The 21,990-nt window shown below is 47.0% G+C and overlaps 2 protein-coding genes across 3 annotated transcripts; both read left to right on the plus strand.

The window, feature by feature from the left end:
• Positions 1 to 61: 61 nt before the first annotated feature.
• DCTN4 (dynactin subunit 4) lies at positions 62 to 13,593 on the plus strand. Of its 2 annotated transcripts, XM_066560108.1 has the most exons (14): positions 62 to 231; positions 1,546 to 1,616; positions 2,046 to 2,224; positions 4,127 to 4,170; positions 4,876 to 4,983; positions 5,566 to 5,586; positions 6,508 to 6,581; positions 6,918 to 7,030; positions 8,289 to 8,398; positions 9,803 to 9,876; positions 10,228 to 10,282; positions 10,746 to 10,853; positions 11,231 to 11,328; positions 11,499 to 13,593. In XM_066560108.1, exons 1-14 carry the CDS (start codon positions 97 to 99, stop codon positions 11,710 to 11,712), a joined length of 1,404 nt encoding a protein of 467 aa, XP_066416205.1. In that variant the 5' UTR covers positions 62 to 96; the 3' UTR covers positions 11,713 to 13,593. The 2 variants fall into 2 exon arrangements, with proteins under 2 accessions (XP_066416205.1, XP_066416206.1); XM_066560109.1 differs by lacking the exon at positions 5,566 to 5,586.
• A 216-nt stretch (positions 13,594 to 13,809) lies between these two features.
• Positions 13,810 to 21,181, plus strand: RBM22 (RNA binding motif protein 22). The gene is made up of 11 exons (XM_066560069.1): positions 13,810 to 13,902; positions 14,665 to 14,718; positions 15,618 to 15,647; positions 16,710 to 16,842; positions 17,099 to 17,199; positions 17,367 to 17,539; positions 18,072 to 18,272; positions 18,756 to 18,920; positions 19,328 to 19,416; positions 19,918 to 20,049; positions 20,737 to 21,181. Exons 1-11 carry the CDS (start codon positions 13,849 to 13,851, stop codon positions 20,865 to 20,867), a joined length of 1,263 nt encoding a protein of 420 aa, XP_066416166.1. The 5' UTR covers positions 13,810 to 13,848; the 3' UTR covers positions 20,868 to 21,181.
• The last annotated feature ends 809 nt before the right edge of the window (positions 21,182 to 21,990 follow it).

A 21,990-nucleotide genomic window follows, 5' to 3' on the forward strand; every position in this document is an offset into this window, starting at 1 on the left:
ACCCACGCCCCCTTGGTAGCCACGCGGTGTCACGTAGCCAGGCCGACGTGGTGACGTCAGGCGGCGGCGGCGCGGCGGAGCCCGCCCCCTCCCAAGATGGCGTCGCTGCTGCAATCGGAGCGGGTCCTGTACCTGGTGCGCGGCGAGAAGGAGCTGCGGGCGCCGCTGCCGCAGCTGTACTTCTGCCGCTACTGCAGCGAGCTCCGCTCACTCGAGTGCGTCTCGCACGAGGTAACGGCGGACCGGCCGCGCCGCACCCGCGCACCAGGCGGGACTGGGCGGGACCGGGCGGGACGGTGCTCTCTCTACGCGCAGCGATTGGGTCGCTCTCCTGCCTCTCACTCCTTTTCTCCTTTGGTATTGGTTGTTAGCGCGGCTGGCGGGTGGGCGCAGCTCTCCACGGAGCGCGCTGATTGGCCGCGAGTGATGGATGGGGCGGGGCTGAGTGTTGATTGGCTGTGCGCGCCTGTCTGTCGGCGGAGGTCGGGCTGTGATTGGCTGGGGCGAGCGCACAGGCACAGGGGCGGTTCCCCTCATGGGGGCCGAGACCCCCTAAACGGGCCCGGCCGGGGGAGCGGGGACCCCCACCCAGACCTCAGTGGGGTCCGACTGGGGCCGCGGCGACCCCTCACCCTCGTGGGGACCCCTCACCCTCGCAGGGACCCAACCCTTGGGTCTAGACCCCACCCTTCCCCACACCAATGCCCGTCGGGCCCGGCCGACCCCCAGACCCACACCCCATGTCGATTTTTGCTGTGGAGGGCTGTGTGTGTTTTTTGCAGCTACGATTTTTGGTGTGGAGGGGGGGTTTGGCTTCGTAAATTGTCATATTAAAATCGCCGAGATTGGTTTTGATGGAAGAATGGGTGAATTAAGAAATTGTGATAGATTTGGGAAGCCTTGAAGGAATGACTGTGCAGCCCAGATCTCAGAAAAAGCAGCTTTAATGAAATTAAGGTCTCTGAAGTGTGGATTTGTGACCTGGTTGTATCCGTCATGAATTCACTATGGTGTGAGCAGTGCAGTCATTGTGCGTGGCCATGCTTAATAATTAGTTTGAATTCCTCCTCAAGAATGGGGCCCCAGTCTTGCTGCTGTTGTTTTTATGGACAAAATTCACTGTGACAGCCGAGAGACACAAAGCATCTTCGGAAATATGCATATTCTGAAATATCTGACCAGTGTAACTGTGAGGACACAATAAATTTAGGTCTAAATAGAAAAGAAAAATTAAAATTTTTGTTCAAGCTGAAAAATGAGATTCTGTTAACTGCTAAAGGTCAACACTCAGCTGATCTTTTCCCATTTACAAGGCAGAGTAGTTTAATCCATTCTGCCTAAAGATACCTTATAATTTATGTTATTAAAGATCAAAATCTGGCTGACATGGGCTAAGGTTTTGCATACCAAAAAATGTCTCAAGCCTTCCCTGGCTTCACCCTGCTGTTGCAAGACACAAATCCTTGTTGGATCATGTGGCAGTTTGGGGCTTTTTGGACAAAGGTGTGCCAGATAATGTGTGTGATGTGGCTGTGTCTTTTTCAGGTTGACTCTCACTACTGCCCCAGCTGCCTGGAAAACATGCCTTCAGCTGAAGCCAAGCTGAAAAAGAACAGGTAAAGTTTCTTTGGGTTTTTTTTTCATCAAGTCTCCCTGTTTAAAACAGTCCCTTCCCATGCCTGTCTGAAACTCTTCCAAAATTACATGGCTGCTTGTTGTATTTGAGTCTGTTTTGGGGAATAAGTGTCTTTCCATGAGGTATCAGGGAAAGTGTCTTTCCACGATGAACAGGGCTGTTCATGTTCATGACTTTTGGGATTTTTTTAATGACCTGGGCTCATAATACAGAGGTTTTTTAGTATCACTTTGTGTTTCTCACTGCTGCTGCTCTTATGCTGACTCCGAATCCCCCAAGTTCCCGTCACAGCCCGTTGTCCCTCGCGCTGTTGCCTAGGAGTTAATGATCTGTTGTTTTAGTGCTGGGTTGCTGGGAGCATTTCTCTCAGCCTGGCACCCTTCTCAGAGCCCTGCCTTGTTGTTTGCAGGTGTGCCAACTGCTTTGACTGCCCGTGCTGCATGCACACCCTTTCCACACGGGCCACGAGCATCCCTGCGCCGCTGCCCGACGACCCGGCCAAGACCACCATGAAGAAAGCCTATTACCTGGCCTGTGGCTTCTGCCGCTGGACTTCCCGGGATGTGGGCATGGCAGACAAGTCTGTTGGTAAGGGACAGTTCAAAGACACAAAACTGAGTGACAGCATGAGCCCAGTTTGTGTTTTGAAGGTAACAGGTAATCCAGTTAGTTCCAGCAAAGTTTGCCAGTTTCCAGCTTAGCACTGCTCTGTCGGCCAGGGCAAGTGGTCGCAAACTGAGGACATTTTCCATGGGAAAAAGAAATCATTTCCCCAGGGTCTGGGGATCAGATCGAAGGTGGCGTTTGGGGCTCTAAGGACTTGAAGGGTCCTAGTTGCTGGCAGTTTTAGTTCTGGGGGAATCCAGCAAAGTTTGCAAATTTCTAGAATGCCAGACAAGTCTGTTGGTAAGGGACAGTTAAAAGACTGTCTTGGTGTCTGTTAAGGAAGGCAGGAGCCTCCCCTGAAATGGAGAATGAAAACCCTTCCCACCCCTCCGAATTACTATAAATTTTAAATTATAAGGAGCTCTCAGGCAAAAAAAATATGGGAGGAGGAAATAACAGATCTTTAATAGGGAAGAAAATAAAAGGATAAAATAAACAATCCAGTACACTAGAGCAACACTGACAGAGTCAGAACTCAGCCTTGACACCCTGTTGGTCAGGGTGTTGGTAGCAGTCCAGTTGGAAATGTGGCTGCAGCCCTCCTGGAGTGTCAGGGGTGGTTCTGCTGGAGCAGTGATCCTGTAGAAAGGTGTAGTCTTCCTCTGAAGATCCAGTGGAAGAAGAGGCAGCTGCTGTTCCTCTGAGAAATCCAGTGGAGAAGCTGTGCTGGTATTCCAAAATCTCCAGATTATATCTGGCTCTAGGAATGCTTGGCTCCTCCTTCTGGGCAGAGCATCTCCCAATGGGATGCTGTAGTTCTTATCAGTCAGGCAGTGACATTCAATAGCCTGTTATCAACAGATGTCCCCTTCAGAGGGGAGGGGATCACTGATTGTGATCACTCAGAGAGAGATAAGGAAAACTGCCACTCCACAAAAGACAACTGCCATACAGATGGTAATAGAATACATCTTGCCTTGCAATCTGGAACAGACACAAAACTGAGTTACAGCATGAGCCCAGTCTGTGTTTTGAAGGTAACAGATAATCCAGTTAGCTCCAGACTTGTGCTATGGACTTGATATCTGGTGAGGATTGGAGTTGTAGTTGGAAATTCACAGGAAAACTCTTTGTTGCTGAAGACTCCTCTGAAGAGATGAGCTGAGTTAGTGGAATTGTGTGACCCACTTTCATGCCTGTGTTACCTGACTAGTGCGAAAACTGTCAAACTGTTTTAGTCAGTGCACTCTCCCCACTGCTGAGATCTTGTTTGTGTGCTTTCACAGGCTTTGAAGCTGCTCAGTCTGACAGCATAAACACCTAATTTATTTTCCATCACTTTTGTTCACTTAGACTTATTCCAGAGTTGCTAGTCAGTGTTTGAACTTGGCTTTTCTCTTCACAAGAGCACTAGAACAAAGCTTTCATCTAATTTTTTGGTACATGAGATGTACAGAAAATATCTGTCAGGTGGGGTTGGGTAGGCCAAGCAGATCCTCTGGCTTCTAGTGTTGGTGTGACTGAAAATGGAGCTGAGGATGCAGAGACAGCAGCAGCCAGTTATAAGAGATGCACATATAAACACAAGTACCTGCTGCTGAAGTGACTCCTGGGTGCTGTCCTAAGTGTCTCTCAAGCAACATTTGTTTAAAAACACAATATAAAAGCTGTCAGAGCTCCTTCATTCCAAACCTGCCTGTGCAACTCTTTCAGAGGTGAATATTTGTAAAGACATGAACTTAAACAATTGCAATGGTAGGTGTAGGAAAAATAGGGAATGCCATATTTTATAAATAACACCAAGATAGGTGAGTGTTGGGTGTGATTTCTGTGTGGCATCTGGAAACCTCCTGTGGACTTTGCTTTTTCTCTTCTCTTGTGCAGCGAGTGGGGGCTGGCAGGAGCCGGAGAATCCTCACACACAGAGGGTGAGTGAGTGGGAAAGCTGTGCTTGGGCTGAAATGCATCAGCCAGAAAGAACTGTTAGAGTGTCAGGCCCTCTCAATCACTTTTTCTGCATCTATATAATCCTTCAGATACCAGTTCCAGTTCCTAATCTGCACCTTGAATGGAGGGAAGGCCTCTTAGAGGCTGCCCTGAGGATATCGCAGTATAAAATCTCCTTTTGAGAAGAAGCTCAGTTGAAATCAACCTATCTAATGGTGCTGTTAAGGTGAATGTGCTGCGTATGTATGTGAAAAAAAGCTGTTTTCCAATCAAAAGTGTGCCCAGGATCTGGAAAACACAACTGCACCTTTAACACCCTTCCCTTTTACCCGTTAGAGCTCCACTCTAAATGTGACCAGCCTCGGGGAGGGGGGAAAAGATGCTAAAGATGCTGTTTGCTCTGCCAATCCAAATTGCTCAGAGTTGGCCACATGGCATTACTCTATGCAGTCATAGCAAATTCATGGACAAAGTCTCAGTTGCTGAATTGCAAAGTGAGAATTGGACACTGCCCTCCAACACACATCATTCCCAGGAAGGGTCATTTTGTCTTAACATGTTAAGGTACACAGGCTTGCACAATACAGCTGGTACTAGGAACAGAGTGAAACAAGCAGCAGGAACCCCAGCTAGTTCACAAAGAAATGCTGCAGCTGAGGTGACAGTACTGCCTTTCCTCCCTCCAGATTAACAAACTGGTTGAGTACTACCAGCAGCTGGCTCAGAAGGAGAAGATCGAGCGGGACAGGAAGAAGCTGGTGCGACGCCGCAACTACGTTCCACTGGCCTTCTCGGTGAGCTGCTGTGCCATCCTCTCAGAGCAGCAGAAGGGATCCACAACAGCCTCAACCTGGAAAATTAGACAGTTGGTAGCATGATAGGGCTGCCCAACTTTGGCTAATTGAGGACAACATGAAGAAAATGAGGCTTTCTTTAGGGATGAATACTTTTACACTCATTACTGTGTATTACATTGCCACTCTCTCTGATAGTCCTCCCCAGCAGTGCCAGAAGGTTTATACTTGCCATGCCTAGGAATATGTTCTCCAGCAGTGAAGTGCAGTCCAACTGCAGCCACATTGCCAGTGGCAGCTCTTTCTCAGGACAGTTCATCCCACAGCTTAGTGACAGATAGATCAGCATTGTCTGACACTTCTCTGCATGAAATCTCTACTGAAGTTAACCTTAAGACTTGGTTGTGGCTTGAATGACTTGTTTATTGTACCTGGCAGGTAAATGCTCACTTTGTTTAGCTGAGTGACTGCATATGCTTGCTACTTCAATGAATTGTGCTTGCTCTGTGCCCTTGCTTGTGTCTTATGGCTGCATTTTTTGTCTCCGTTGCTACCTGCTGCTATTTTGGGGGCTCTCCACAGCAACACACTATACACGTAGTGGTAAGTCTTTTCACAGTTTCTGCTGGTGTTAAAGCTCTCATGGTACCAACTGAAGGGGAGTAACAGATCCTACACCATGCCTCAGAGCCTCTGGCTTAGGTGTGCCTAGAACAAACACAGGTGAAGCCTAACTCTTCAGAGGGTAACATTTGTTACAAAAATATTTTGTGTTAGTTTAGAAACAGGGCAGTGTCTTTGAGTAAGTAATGTACCCTTGAGAAGCAGTCCTTCACCAAACTAGGCTGAAACACAGCTGTCTGCTTGGCCAAGGCAGGTGGCACTAACATTAATCATCTCATCCTTGAAAAATCACCAGAGTAGGCTGATGCTCACATTTCTCATTTGGTGAGAATTCAGGTTTTGAGCCCTGCCCAGAGGAAGATGTCTGCCCCCAAGCACCCTGCGTACAGCTCAGCTGTAGAAAGCTGAGGAGTAGCTCAGCTATTGCTGGTGAAAGAGACTTGTAGGTAAGGAGGCTTGCAGGAGCTTTTGACAGCTTTCAGCTGCTTTAAGTAGTGCTACAGAGCCTTTCAGATGGATGCATAACCACATCAACCCACTGTTTTTGGCAGCTGAGCTCTCATTCTACACTACTTGACATGGAGTTGCTCTGAAGAGAATATCCAGGGAAGATGTGTCAGTAGTGCAGGCTGGTGATTTGTGGAAGGAGCAAAAAGCTTTATTAGCAGTAGCCACACACATCTGTCTTTCCCCATCTGCAGTGCAGTGGGAATTGTTTTCTCCTTGCTAACAGTTTAAGCAGAAAAATGTATCTTAGCAAGCAATGAATACCTTTTCCTTTTTGCTTTCCTTTGCTTGTACCCCCATGCTTGTCATGCAGCTCAAAGGATGAGTTTGCAGCAGGTTTTTGTGTCCCATCAGAGGCAGACCTGAGGGTGACAGTTCCTTTTTTCCTTGTAGGACAAATACAGCCTTGGAACGAGGCTGCAGCGCCAGAGGCCCGGAGCTCCCATCAGTGCCCTCGCTGGACTCTCGTGAGTCTCAGGGTCAGGGTTATGTTTGTGGGGAGCATTGGAGGGGTAGGCAAAGAGGAGTAAAGCAGCTCTAGAAAGATGATAGACAATTAGCAGATAGCAGTGAGAGGAGATTTCTCCTTCTGAGCACTGGAGAGGTGTCAGATCCTCAGGCATCTCTGTGCAGCAGCTCCAAATGTTCTGCTTTCTCCCAAGAGGAGCAAGGGACTGCTCACACCCTTGTTGCAATTATTGTTGTGCAATCTCAGCTCTCACTGTCTTCTGGGCTATAATGCAGTTGCTGTCAGAGCACACATGCCCTATTTCATGACTGAGTTGCCCCTTATTTTGTTTCAGCCTGAAAGAAGGAGAAGACCACAAGGAGATCAAGATCGAGCCAGCTGATGCAGTGGAAGAAGTGGAGCCTCTTCCTGAAGATTACTACACAAGACCAATCAATCTGACAGAAGGTAAAATCTTAGTATTCTGTCACTTTTTGGCCTATATTTTGTAACATGGGCATTGCCTACAAGTCTGTGACATTTCGTCATGGCCCAAGTTCCTGGTCATTTTTATGCTGGGATTGAAATACTGGGAAATACTTGATTTTTTAAATGGTAACTTTGAATGCAGCCTCAGCTTCATGTTGTTCATGCAAAGGTCATGTTGTACATGGCTACAGAGCCAGAAGGCCTGAAAGGTTATTTAATTTTCTTGCTGGCCTTAATTTCTGTGTGGATGGAGAAAAAAGCTGATATCCTTTTTCAAATAATAGCAGGAAATAAGGAAATAGCAGCTGCTGGGGATCTGGAACAGAAGTGGGCTGTTGAGTAACAATTGCGCATTGCTTTGACATCAGCTTGGAACAGCCTGTGTACACTTGCCAGTTCTTTAGCTGACTCATAAATTTAATCCATAAATACTGTAAATTGATCAGTAAGAGTTGATGTGAACAGGATAAACCAGCAGGTACAGGAGTGTTGTGGGCTTCCAGCTGAGGTAGCTCCAAGTGGAACGGATGATGTTGGTAGTTCTGCAGGCCTACGAAGTCTGCCAGTATCAATTAATTTATGAAAGGTTTATGGAAAGGAGTAGATCTTCTTGGTCTCCTTTTCTCATCAGGCTGTTGGCATTGTGAGTTTGATGCTGCTGAAGAAGACAGCTGCCAGGTGGCTCACTTGCCTCTTAGGTACTGAAACAGTGAGGAACCTGCATTTTGAGAGAAACCCATGGGAGGTTTTGGCTGCTGGGAGTTTCTTGCTTTGGGAACTGTTTTCTCTAATTCTATGTGTGAGTCTGAGTTATGCAAACTCCTTGCTAAGAAGCTGTGTATTGTACTCATGCAGCACCCAGCTGTGAGGGTAACAAGGATGTGAAACTCATTTGCTGTGGTGAGGGAAAGAACTGTGTTCTAGATGGTTAGAAAACTCTTGTTTCCATCCCAGTTCAGCTGTGAAAAAAGACGTGAGTACCTTGTTTCTCCTGGGCTAACACTGATGTTGCTCCCATGTTACTGTGCCCAGTCAGGGCAGCCCTTTATTCAGCTTTTGCTTTTCTATTTATTTCTAGAAATGTGATAGTTGCCAGTGCCTTCTGAATTACAAGGTGCAGGTGAAATGAAGTGTCTTAGAGATGGTGGCAGATCTCCACACAGTGTGAGGTGCATATGTAGAATCCATTTTCAGTTCCTGAGACATTTCTTTGTCTTGCTTTCTGTTGTGCTGCCAGTGACGACTCTGCGGCAGCGCCTGCTGCAGCCTGACTTCCAGCCCATCTGCGCTTCCCAGCTCTACCCACGTCACAAGCACCTGCTGATCAAACGCTCGCTGCGCTGCCGGGTAGGCAATTCCATCCTGAGCACTGCCCCTGTTACAGGAGCCTCCTCCAGCCAGGTCTCATGAGCTCTCAGAGGCCTGGAACACACCCAAGATAGTTCAGCTACCCTTGGAGGCATAAAAATCAGCAGGATGGCTTCTGTTGCAATGTTGGAAACAAAAAGTTTAATAAAAGGCAAAATAACAAACAGAGAAAAACTGAGCTAGGTGCAGGAGGTCTTTGCTCTTGGTAAAACACCTTACAAAAGAAATTAGTTTTTTTGTTTACTTCTTTTTCTAGTCAATTGCCCAGGCAGGACTTTTTGGCTTCTGTCTAATTAACTATCTTTAAGTTTGAGGTGAAGTCTCCTAGGCCTATGAGGTGGCTTTTTCACCTAATCAAAGAGAGAAACTTCTGAGCTTCTTTCCTTTTTAAGGAGGCAAAGGATAGTTTTGTCACTCCGTCAACAAAGAGCACACTCCTACATGCCCTTTCCAGGCTCCCAGCACTTGGGTGCTGGGAAATGGGCTCTGTGCTCCTCTTTCAAAAGAAATGGCTCAAATGCTTCTGATTGTTGAAAGTTCTCAGTCAAGTTAGTGGTAGCAGCATTAAGGGGGTGAGGGAGGCTGTCATGTCTCTGGTGTGATGACAGTTGTGAAAGGGGCACAACACTGTCAAGGATGTATAAAGACACAAAGGTGGTTTGTGCTAGTGCCCTGTCTAGCCAAGAATACTACCAGTGCAGTTGAAATAAAAAAAAAAAAATTGTTGTTACTAAGGACAAAAGTCAACAAACAAAATATTAGGGAGAGGCAGTGCAGAATACTGAAGATGTCACTAGAGTGAAGGCAGGAAGATGGTATTTCAGAGAAGCATAGCAGAGATCTGTGAAGACAGGCAAGGGTTAAATCCAAGTTCTGCTGTTGGCTTTCTACATGGCCCTTACTACACTATTGGTTTTCTCAGTCATACAAGGATATTTATTTATCTAGTTCCTAAAGTAATTATTGTAAGTATTTAAGATGCAGGATGCTGAACAAATGCAGAGTATTTTCTCAGAAATAAGTAATCTCAGACTGATCCAGTATTTGAAGAGTAGCCTGTGAGGAGATCAGGATTTCTAGCTGCTTCATTTTTTAATGGATTCTGGAGCATAAGGCAGTTATTTGTGCTGCAGTCAGTGTCCAGGTGTTTTCAAGACTGGTTCAAAGTCTTGTGTTTCTGAGGTTGTGCTGGCAGTGCTGGATATGACATTTTGGAGTATCAATAGCTGAGCACATGGGTGGCTACAGGCACCCCAGATAGTTTTTGTGTGCTGTGCTGGAGGCTGTAATGTCATGGCTAGTGACACAGCACTTGTGGCTCTGATTCTTCAGTGTGTGACTGCACACTGTCTTTGGTACTGACTTAAATACCTTTCTCTCTAGAAATGTGAACATAACCTGAGCAAACCAGAATTCAATCCAACCTCTATCAAATTCAAGATCCAGCTGGTTGCTGTGTAAGTAAGAAATGGGGACTGGGGACAACAACTCCCTGTTCATGCTTAGTTAATGCCTTCTATTTTAATTTCCTTTGACCTCTTGTGGGATTGTGTCATCCCTTAGGATGGTGTAATCACCTTTTTAAATATATTTAGCTTATCTGTAATAGGTTTGCTTGCTGATCTACTAAAGATTTCAGCAGTTTGACAAAAACACTTCATGCTGTGCCAGTCCCAGACTGCAGCAGGGTTTTGTAGGGTTAGGGTTATAGAGCAAAAGGACACTTCATTTTTCCTTTTAGGAAAGCTCTAATAGCTTTACAGACAGCAACACAGTCCCTCACAGTCATTTGCTCTGTTGTTTTGTAGTAACTACATCCCTGAAGTGAGAATCATGTCTATTCCCAACCTGCGCTACATGAAGGTCAGTAGCTTTTCCAGAAATGTCTTAGGCTGAGACATAGCCAGGAGCTGTGAATGTGGGATCTTTCTGGAAGATGACATGGTGTGATGATTGTTTCCTGAGGGCTCCACTCACTCCATTTAGAGGGTACAGGGTTTAAAGGAGTGGCCAGAGTAGCTCTGCATGTACTTGTCACTGCAGCAGCAGATTGCTGTGCAGTGTGACATCATCACTTGCCAATGTCTGAAGAATAAAGGGTGTGGAACTGAGATCTCAGCTAGACTCCCAAGATACATATTTCTTATATTAAGAGTTTTGCATGGTATTGATGCCTTTTTTATGGACGGGGGCAGTCACTGTCCATCCATTGAGAGGATGTGATGCAATTTTTGAATGTGTTGAGTCAGAGAAGATGGAGGTGCTTACAGTAACAATGATTTTTCGCACAATTGCTTCTTGAACTGTGATTCCTGAATCTCCACAGGAGAGCCAAGTCCTTCTGACTCTGACTAACCCTGTGGAGAACGTCACACATGTCACATTGCTGGAGTGTGAGGAGGGAGACCCTGATAACATCAACAGCACTGCCAAGGTATTGATTGTACCCTCCTGCTGGGTAAGCCCATGGATTTACCACTCCCATTTGTCCTTCCACAGGACACACTTTTCATATGTACTTCAACCCCTGCTAACTGTGCTGCATTTCCCTCCTTGGAGCATAAATTACTGTCACCAATATAAACAGCAGCTCATTAAGTATTTTGAAATTTTGGCTGTTCCTTGAGATCCAAAACCCAAGGGAGAAATTTATTATTTCACTGGCAGGGCGGTAATCAGGTGGTCCTAGAGCAGAGAAAAGCTGTGGATGAGTCAGTTTTCTGTTAAGCTGCAGTGAAGCAGACCTCAGAAGAGGAGAGCCCTCCTGCTTGCACTGCTAAAAGGCTTCTTTCTCTCCCTGCTCTGTTTCAGGTGGCAGTTCCTCCTAAGGAGCTTATTCTGGCTGGCAAAGATGCTGCAGCAGAATATGATGAGCTGGCAGAGCCTCAAGACTTCCAGGATGATCCTGAGTGAGTGTCCTGTGGGGATCCTCTCCCTTAAAAACTCGGCTCTTTGAGTAACTCCCTCTCCTCCTGTCTGTCTTCAGTGTGGTTTGAGTTCCTCTGAGAGCATTGTTCCTCTTGGAACAATGCTTTGAGAACTTGGCTGACCCAGTGTTCCTGTGTGTTCTGCCCTGCAGCATTATTGCCTTTAGAAAAGCCAATAAGGTGGGAGTTTTCATCAAGGTCACCCCACAGAAAGAAGAGGGCGAGGTGACCGTGAGTTTCAAGATGAAGCACGAGTTCAAAAACCTCACTGCTCCCATCAGGCCCAACGAGGATGGTGACCACACCTCGGAGGTGATCTGGCTCACCCACCACGTGGAGCTCAGCCTGGGGCCCGTGCTCCCCTAGCGCCTCCCAGCGCCTGCTCCCGACGGCTGGATGGACTGGCACCCTGAGAAAGCACCTCTGAAAGGTTCTCCAGAGCTCCTCTGTGATGTGTGGGTGTGCCACGGGCCCGGCCAGCTGCCAGGAGGGGGCTGAGCTGCCGTGGTTTGGGCTGGTTTGTTCTCTCCCCCCTTGTGTAGTGCCCACTAACCACCACTCCACTTCCCCTCACTGCCCCAGGCTAGAGTAACTTGCAGCACGACTTAGAGCACAGAAAAAGATCTCCCTCCAGGTTTGCACTGAATTGGGCTTTATCTAGAGATGATTAGGGCTGAATTTGGATTTATCAGCAGAAAAGTAGGCATGCTGTTTTTTTCTCAGCCCACAAACCTGATGTTACATACCCAATAATGAACAACTTCTCTTTCACACAGAGCAATGCCCTTCCCAAACAAACATTTTAAGGAGTGTCCCTGCCTTCTGCATTCTGGCAAGTTACTGCCAGCAGCATGATCTTTTAGTTTGGTTTTCTGCTCCCTCATAGGATACCTCAACTGTGGGGGCTGGGCCACAGAGCCCTACCCTTCTGGCATATGTAGCTTGCTTAGCCAAGGTGGCAGATGTTTTTTCACAAAGGAGTTGATCAGTTTGCCTTTAAACTTTAAACATAGTGTACTGTAGTGTTCATGGATCTGACTGGCAACCAAGCCTGCTGCATCTCAGCTGGATGTGGCAGCAGGATGTGCTTCAAGCTGAGAATTCAGGTGCTGCTGCAGCTCTCAGAATGCTCTGGAGAGGCAAGGATGCTCCAGAGAGGCTCCCTGGCAGACCTCAGCTCAGTAAATGTTGTGTTGCTAGGGGTTGTAGCAATGAGGGTATGAAACCTGGAGAGTTAAGATTAGTTCTGGTAATTATAAAGCTACAGTGGTGATTTGGGTTCATAATCTTTGTTTTTCCAGTTAGGGCGGGTGGGAGGGAGGTGTAAAGGTGGAAACTCATTATGTGTTAATGACACACACTGTACCAGAAGGTCATTTACCCAGGGTATAATTTGGCTGCAGTCCAAGCTAAAATGGGTGATTAAGAGCTGTGTATCCAGGAGACTGAATTACTGAGAAGTGCATGGCTGGTGCAGGCAGGTGAGATGGCTCTTCCTGCAGAGCATTCCCACTTCAGACCTTGACCTTTGTTAAACATTTCTGAGGGGCTTTGACACCCTGCTGTGCTGGGAAAGGCTTGAACACCAGCCAGCCATGGCCCTGTCATGATGCTTGTGCCATGGCTCTGCCAATCCTCTGCATGGAGGGGCAGGATGAGGCTGCCTGCTCCCTGGGGGGGTGGTGCAGCACCCCAAAACATCTCCCTTAGCTCAAGGAACCTGCTGTGGTGTGCTGGGGGGCTCACAGCCCTGCTCCTGCAGCAGGTCTCAAAGCAGCGAGGCATCACGTTTACAGCTCTGTGTAGGTGACACACAGATGTACAGCATGAGTTTGAGACTTGTAGTTAGTAGTTAATGTGTAGTGCTAGTGCCTGCTGTGGCTTTCCCTGTCCGGATAACAAAGCACTTCACCTCTGGCCACAACTTCTCCTGTTCAGTAGCCAAAACAGCTGCTGCACTTTGACAGCACCACAGAAAGACCTCCCAGGACCCAAGCCTGGAGCTGTGCCTGGGGCTGGGGTTTGCTGCAGGCAACGTGACCTAGGCTCTTCTCACTACAAACAAAAGGTGCACTGGGCTGTGGCGCTCTGAGCTCGGCGAGCTGCTCTCCCCTCTCTGCAGGTGCTGTAGGCCATAGGAAAGGTATTGCCGTGTCCCTGCCTCTGTCCCTTCTCCCCGACAGGCGCCTGTTGCCTTGTGCTTGACGTCGTGTAGTGACCTTCAATAAACCACACGTGGCTCTCGGATTCTGTGCGCTGGCTCTTATTCCAAAACACTCATTATTTAAACAGCACAAAAGGCGGAGCTCCCCCCGCTTTTCCCAATGGTCTCGTCCCCGTGCTCCCCCGCTCGTTGCGCTTGGTCTCGCCCGTCGAGCCGTGCCTGGAGCGCCCCCTGCCGCTGTGACGTCACCGCTCCCACAGCCCGCCTTTTCCGTCACAGCGCTGGTGGAAGTGGCGTCACTTCCGGCCGCCGCCTGCCGGTAGCGGAGCGGGGCCGCCATGTCCACATCGCTGGGCTCCAACACCTACAACCGGCAGAACTGGGAGGATGCGGTGAGCGGGGCGGCCGCGAGGGGCCGGGGCAGCCGGGAGGGGCGGGCCTGGACCGGCGGGGCCCTGCTCCGCCACGGGAGCGCGGGGGGCGGCAAGGCCGCGAGGCGGGCGGAGTGCGGGGAGGCGGCCCCCTGCCCTGGGGACGCGCTGCCCTCCCTGGGGACGCGCTGCCCTCCCTGGGGACCCGCTGCTTTCCCTGGGGACCCGCCACCTGCGGCTGAGCCGCCCCGGGGGGATGTGCCGCGGTTCCCCGGCTCTCCCTGCGGCCCAAAGGGAACGAGCTGCCCGCCGCTCCTTCCCCCGCGCCGCCGTGAGGGGCTGGAGCAGCTGCGGGGCTGAGCTGGGCCTCTCGGGTGCCCCTGGCCGCGTCCCTTCCAGCTGAAGCCTCCCCAGAGTGGGCCCAGTGCAGACAATCGCTGCTGAGGGATAACGGGGGCGGTGTCACCTGCTGCAGTCCTGACACTGCAGGTTCTGACAGGGCACTGACAGGTTCACAACGCAAGAATACGATTTTTCTCAAGAATACACTTTTTATTCGGTTATTCTAAGTTTTATTCCAAGCTCCAATAGCGACCAGATTATGATTCTGTAGTAATTTGGGCCAGGGTCGTGGCTTGCAGGTCTCCCAGTGTCTCTGAATCCATTTGCATTTTTTAATTTGTCTGATGAGTTAAACTAGATAATTTTTCAGAGTGTGACTTGAATGCTGTTGTGATGGCAGAGCTTGTTACAAATTCCTAATTTTCTTCTTGCTCGATTCAGGACTTCCCTATCCTGTGCCAGACGTGTCTTGGAGAAAATCCCTACATTCGGATGGTAGGTGCCTGTTGGGCCCTGCAGCCCTTCTCTCTCTCTATGGTGGCCCTAAAACTGTGGGTTTGGGGACTGAAATAGGGCTGGGTACAGGAGGAGGTGCTGAAATGAGCACACACTCCTGAACAGCTGGTTCTGCACAACAGGATCTGGTTCCAGCTGTTGTTGGTGTGTAATATCACAGTTAGGGGTGTGATTTAAGAACAAATCAATCACAGAGAAGAGAAGATGATCCAGTCCAGTGTCTGGAGTGCAGGAAATGGTAGAAAATGAAATTTTAGTATTGGCAAGGTCCAACATGGAGAGCTGTGAACTGCTCAAATTCTAATTAGTGCAATTTCTAAAATGCGACAAACATGCACCTCTAAAATTAAGTTAAAGGTGATTTATGAAGGTTAAATTCCTGTTTGTTTGCCTAGGTTTGCTCTGTGCAGGGTGAGTCACCCCACGTTCTGTTGCTTTTCTCTGCCTGGCCTGGTTGCCCATGACCTACATTGACATTACCTCCACATTCGTGTTCCACAAATTTTCTGAGAGATTGGTTTGTTCTTATAACCCTAATGTTACTATAGGGGATATTTCAAAACCTGTTTGTTTCCATGGGTTATTTAATGTAACATCATCTTTCCTTAAAAAGAGCTGATAATGTTCCTTTTCATTCTCACCTTTCATCAGTACAGGAGGTGGGACTTAAAGTACTCTGTGACTTGAAAGTTTCTAAACCAAAAGTGTATTGAAAGTATTTAGGATTTATATTTTTTGTCCTGCGTACTTTCCAAGGTGTAAGCCAAACACGTAGGGATGAGTGAGTCTAAATGAAGCATAAATATGAAAAAACCCACTGTGTTATCATATCAATTATATGTTTCATGTTTTACTTTTTTTTTTTTTTTATATTTCAGACCAAAGAAAAATATGGAAAAGAATGCAAGGTATGTTTGTGTGTTTTGAAGAAATATTGTCAAAATTGGTGCAGATCTAAGAACAATCCATTTTAATGATTAAAAACTGTCAGCTTCAGAAGAGTGCTTATCTGGGTTAACTTAAAATATTTATGTAACTACTTAAATTTTTAGGTCGGTCTACTGTGCTTGTTAGACAGAGTCAGTTCTAAAATAGTAAAATTATTGAGCAAATCCTGAGTCTGTGTAAACAAATCTTCATGTTTATTAGAATGAGGTTTTGCAAATACTATTGTACTATATGTGAAGTTATCGCAGGATTTTAAATGATCCATGTTTTCTTGGGTGAGTTTGTTATTTTTACTGAGAAGTGCAAAATACCTGGAGTTTGGGTTTTACTGTATGTTATTCATGGCTATTTGATGATTTGTGTTGGCTGTCCAAGAAATAAGCCACAATTATTTCCAAGAGCAAGAAATGCTCAGAGTTGCCTGGACTGAGGAAAATTAAAGGAGGTTTTTGCCCTTTTATCAGTTTTCATCTGAGGTGGAGAAAAGGTATAATTTGGAGTCTGCACATACTGAGATTGTATTGTGTACTCAAGCTGTGCCTGCAGAGGAAGCAAATGCATCATTCCATGAGATAAGAGGGAGCATCACTCTTCTGCACCAAAGCTCTCATAACCTCCTCCAGGTTGCTGCTGTGCTGGTGCCTGATGTACCCATCATTGTAATTCATCTCTAGAAGCTCCACACTGACATCACCTGGAATCAAAGAGAATTTATGTATCTTTGAGTAGATCTGCATTTAAATAAATAAATGCAATAAATAAAAAGAAAAACAGCAAAAAAAAAAAAAAAAAAAACCACAAAAACCAACAACAACAAACAAACCAGCTTCCCTAACACATATTCCTGTCAAAGTAAAACCCCAATTAGAAATGAGTTTTTCCTCAGCTCTGAGTCTTAGCTTTAGGACAAAGAAGTTGTATTTATGGTCTGGAGAAGCTGGATGAGTTTGGAGTGTGTTTCCATGCCAGAAGCAGACAGTAGCTGTGTGCAGGGTGAACCAAGTGCCACCTTTGTGTCCCAGATTTGTGCCAGGCCCTTCACGGTGTTCCGCTGGTGCCCCGGCGTGCGGATGCGCTTCAAGAAGACAGAAGTGTGCCAGACCTGCAGCAAGCTGAAGAATGTCTGTCAGACCTGCCTGCTCGACCTGGAATATGGTGTGTACCCAAAAACCTCATCCAGGACAGGGAGCTGCCCTCTGAAATGGGAGCTGATGAAATCACTTTAAATGTGTGCATGTTATTGGCACTGCACAGTCTTTGAGAAGAACAGCTCTTGTCTCTTCAGGGCAAAGTGTTTACCCTGAGTAGCAGATGATTTACCTCTGGTCACTGCAGATTGCAGAAATCACTATTTCTGCTCTTTCAGCTTATTCTTCATATGGATTGGTTGGGGTTTTTTGTTTCATTTTAGGTTTGCCTATCCAAGTCCGGGATGCAGGACTCTCCCTTAAGGATGAAATGCCTAAATCTGACGTCAACAAAGAGTACTACACCCAGAACATGGAGCGAGAGGTGAGTGTAGCTAGCCATGATCCTGCTTTTTGGGTGCCTGTGTGTGTGTGGGGAAGAAGGGGCAGCAGTGACCTAGCTTCTCTTAAAACCACTTGCTTGCTCTTATTCTGTGCATTAGTGTTCAGTGCTGATACACTCATAATTATTTGTGTTCTGCCTGCTTTTAGATAGCCAATTCTGATGGCACCAGACCAGTTGGTGCACTAGGAAAAGCTACTTCTACCAGTGACATGCTGCTGAAGCTGGCCCGAACCACTCCATACTACAAACGCAACCGTCCTCACATCTGTTCCTTCTGGGTAAAAGGAGAGTGCAAGAGAGGAGAGGAGTGTCCCTACAGGTACAGACACAGCTTGGACAGTCCATCTCTTCACCATGGTCAGATGCAGCTTCCCTTGGAGATGCTGCAGTGGGCATGAGACACTACAGTGATTTGGGTCAAGGCAACACTTGCATCCAGTGCCAGCAAATGAATCTCTGTGGTGGCAAGTTGGTTTGTGAGAAGTTGGCTGTGTCCTTTGCCAAAGCAGTGACTGCAGCTCTTCTCTTGTGTAGTCAATTTTTCCCTTTTGTGGCGTCAGTCCCCTCAAGCAGGGATCTTTGTATTTGAACAAGAGGCTGTTTCAAACCCAGCTCTTGTGTTTTGTAGTGCTGAGTGTTGAGCTGTCAGAAGCACCATTCATTCAGAACTTGACGCAGTCCTGGCTGCAGTTGAAGTCTTCAGGGCTTTGTTCCATTTTGGCATGTTTATGTGGACAGGGTTAAGGATATAATTGACCCGAGGCTTTGAGAAGGGAAACTGGCAGCTACAGTAATTTTAATCCATTCAGTCATCCCTGATGTTATAAAGTGCTTTGTTTGCTGAACCTTAGACATGAGAAACCTACAGATCCAGATGATCCTCTGGCTGACCAGAACATCAAGGATCGTTACTATGGAATTAATGATCCTGTGGCTGACAAACTTCTGAAACGAGCATCAACCATGCCTCGTCTAGATCCTCCTGAAGACAAGACTATTACTACACTGTATGTTGGAGGGCTTGGAGATACCATCACTGAATCAGATCTCAGGTGTGTTGGTGAATCTGTATTGCCCTTGCCTTTTTGTTTGACACTTTGATAATGGCTCTTCAAGTGAGGAACAAAAATAAATCTGGATTTCAGTTTTTTTTTAATGGGGAACTGGTTGGTGGGCAAGTGCAGAGGAGTGCCAGCTTGTTGGAGAACAAGAAGGAGCATTTCAAATGCTTTGATTAAAATTTATCTCTTTTAAGATGAGTCATCCCTTTGTGCTGTTGGGGATACTGCGGAACCCTTTTTACAAGGAGTTCCTGTATCTAGCTAGCTAGTGAGAGAAGCTGCTGCAGAGCTTTAATTGCTCCATAATTGCATGGAGGGCCAATTATGATTAACTGATTGATTATTGATTTCTAATGATTAGTTTCAACTGGAAATGGAGAAGATGAAGTTTCTGAGCATGCCTATCTCACCTGCTCTGTACCCTGTGAGTAGGAGGAGTGGGGAATCATAATAATTTTTTTTGGTCCTGTACAGAAATCACTTCTACCAGTTTGGGGAGATCCGGACGATCACGGTGGTGCAGAGGCAGCAATGTGCTTTCATCCAGTTTGCCACCAGGCAGGCTGCAGAGGTGGCTGCTGAGAAATCCTTCAACAAACTCATCGTCAACGGCCGCAGGCTCAACGTCAAATGGGGAAGGTAAGGGTTGGGGAAGGAAGCCTGGAGGATTTGTAAGTTCTTCTCTCAGTTTACAGACTTGACTGGCAGGATTGGGTATGTTGCAGAAGTTGATACTTGTTTGGTAAATAGTTGGAGTCCTCTTGTATTTTTTTTTTTTACAATGGGATCTGGCTTGGAGATGACACAAGTAGCATAGGAGATTTCTTGGCTGAGGATTATGGATGAGTTTTGGTAGCTTTGCTCCTAGTCCATCTCCTGTAAACACTGTTTGCAAACTTGGTACCATCTGTCTGATGTTCTGTGAGTTTTTCATCTTTGCCCTGAAGAAACGGATCTGGAATAGATAATGCGAAGCCACTCTGGTGTAAATATCTCCTTAGCCTGCTTTTCTCATCCTTGTTCTCAAACTTTTGTTTGTTTTTCAGGTCCCAGGCAGCAAGAGGAAAAGAAAAGGACAAGGAAGGCACTACAGAATCGGGGATAAAGCTGGAGCCAGTTCCAGGACTTCCTGGAGGTAAGGGAGTTGTATCCATCTCTGAAACACTTAATGCTGACCCACTTCCATGAGTGAGACTGGAAGTTAAACTTCCAGGAGCAGTTACAGTTCAGGATGTTAGAGGCTGTGGTGAGCCCAGAGCAGTTACAGTAGGTTTGCAGCAGATCCAGCTGGATGGGAGATGAGCTGTGTCAACAGATCCTTGATGAAAAGAGAGCTCTTTATGTGATGAGTGAAAAGTTAAAGCTGACTTCAACTTACTTAGCTCACAGATACTTGCAACCCATGCTTTTAATGTCCAGTGAGTGTTGTATGATGGACAAAGCAAAGCTGGTTTCAGATGGAGGAATTTGGTGACTGGGATTTCAGGGCAGTTCAGCTTCTCACTCCAGTTCATACATGCAATAGTAGCAAGAGTTTGCCCTTGTGAAAATGTGTGTTGTGCTCCATCTCTGAAGGCAGACACCTCTGCTTGTCTTGCCTGAGAGATTTTCATAACCATATGTACTTTTTCTGCAGCCCTCCCCCCTCCTCCAGCTGCAGAAGAGGAGGCTTCTGCAAATTACTTCAATCTACCTCCAAGTGGCCCTTCAGCTGTGGTGAACATTGCCCTGCCACCTCCTCCTGGCATCGCTCCACCGCCGCCTCCAGGTACCTGTGCTTCCCCCTCAAGAGGGGGTGTGAAATTCACTGTTAGACAGTCTCTTCCTCCTTGCCAGGCCATGCTGCCCTACTGATGCATGCCCTGAGCTGATTTTCCTCGTCCCTGATCACACAGTGTAAACGGATGAGCTAAACTGAGCTGTCAGCACAGTTTAATTAAACTGAGCTGCCTGTTGTGGTTGGTATTTGCTTGCAAATTCCCAGGCATGTTGGAGATCACTGTTACTGGTACTGAGACCTACTCAGTGCTTTTGCTGGCTGTGTAAATGCCACATTAACCCAAACTTCAAAGGGTAATTTTGCAGATGGTTGAATGCTGGCATGTCCTTGGCTCTCTATATATCTCTCCAGAGATACTTTTTTTCTTTTTAATGGAATTTTGGACTCTCACAGATGCATTTGCTCTGCTCTGTGGTTGAGTAGAAAGGATTTAGATGGATATTAGAGACACCTGCCCAGTCCCCCTACCAGCTTTTATTTGTAAGGATGTGTGTTGGTTAGGGATTGGCCCTAGTTGTACTGAAAAGAGGGGCAGGAGTTCAGGGAGATGGGAGATGTGCACATTTGTGGGGCACAGCTGTCAGCCAGCTGTGGTATCAGCACTTTGAAGCATCAGTACACACACATCAGGTTTTCTATTGCTTTGCCTGAAGCTGCCAACTTTTGTTTCTGCAGGTTTTGGACCACACATGTTCCATGCCATGGGGCCCCCACCTCCCTTCATGAGAGCCCCAGGCCCCATCCACTACCCATCCCAGGATCCCCAGAGGATGGGTGCCCACGCAGGAAAGCACAGCAGCCCCTAGCACGTCCTGCCACTCTCATCCTTGAAGTAAATGTTATTTTCTAGTTACCATGGTAGCACCATATGTTGAGCTGTGGGTGAGCTAGAGATGCCTTATTTCCCTGCTTGCAGCCACAGGGCAAGCTCAGCTCCGTGTCTCCACTTATAATCGGGTTCTTGATATGTTCCAGGTCTTTCTGTTAGTGTGGGGGGTGGGTGGGGGACAGACAGAAGGGCTGTCAGGGGTCTGTGGGTCTGGGGTACCAGAATTACAGTGCTATCTGTGTATCCCATTGGCACACTTTTGAAATAAACTTCTGGAAAAACAAAACCAAACCTTTTTCAAGCCATTTGATGTCCTCGGTCGGAATGTTATGGACTGTTAAAATGTAACCAGAGACACTTTTCTGTCAGGTAACTAATGATGTATTATTCTAATGAGGTATTAAACCAGGACTGAATAAGAGTTGAAAAACGAGTTCATCAGACCTGCCAAACCCATGGCTTGGCCTTACCACTATATAGAATTTTCCTCCCTCTTTTTTCCTGACTTCTTGATTAAAAAAAGACAAGAAAACAAAGCAGAAGAGGTGTAGCATTTGTGGCACCACAGGCTGGCTTTCTCTGGAGAAAGAGCTGGACTTTGGGTGTGGGTAATTAGTTCTGTTTTTGTCAGGGGAGAGCTCACCCAGGGTGGTGTTGGACATGCTGGAGGATGAGAGAGGGCTGTGGCATTTGCACTGCTCTGGTCCAGAGTGTCTGTAGCCAGGACCTGTGAGTGCTGTAACAGATTTGGCATGCAGGAGGCTTCACATCATCCCAATTTATTTATTATTTCCAGCCAGTTACCCGGGGTGCCTAGATTCTGCAGATGCTGGACAAAGAGGAGAGAAACGGAATTGGAACAGGGCAGCAGTTAAGCATCACAGATTTATTGTTTCTAAGGAACAAACCATTTTTCTTTCCATTTGCTTGCCCCCTCCTGCTTCTGTGGGAAACAGAGTAATGAAAGCTTCCCACCTGAATGATATGTTGTGGCAGCAGAATCCCTGCGTGGGGTTTGCTCTGCACAGCGTTACAAACTTCACAAATGAGGCAGCTGCTAACTGCATTTTTACCACAACGTTTACTTACCCCATTTAACC

Source organism: Molothrus aeneus, chromosome 15 (assembly GCF_037042795.1).
Source record: "Molothrus aeneus isolate 106 chromosome 15, BPBGC_Maene_1.0, whole genome shotgun sequence".
In the NCBI taxonomy this organism is placed as follows: Eukaryota; Metazoa; Chordata; class Aves; order Passeriformes; family Icteridae; genus Molothrus; species Molothrus aeneus.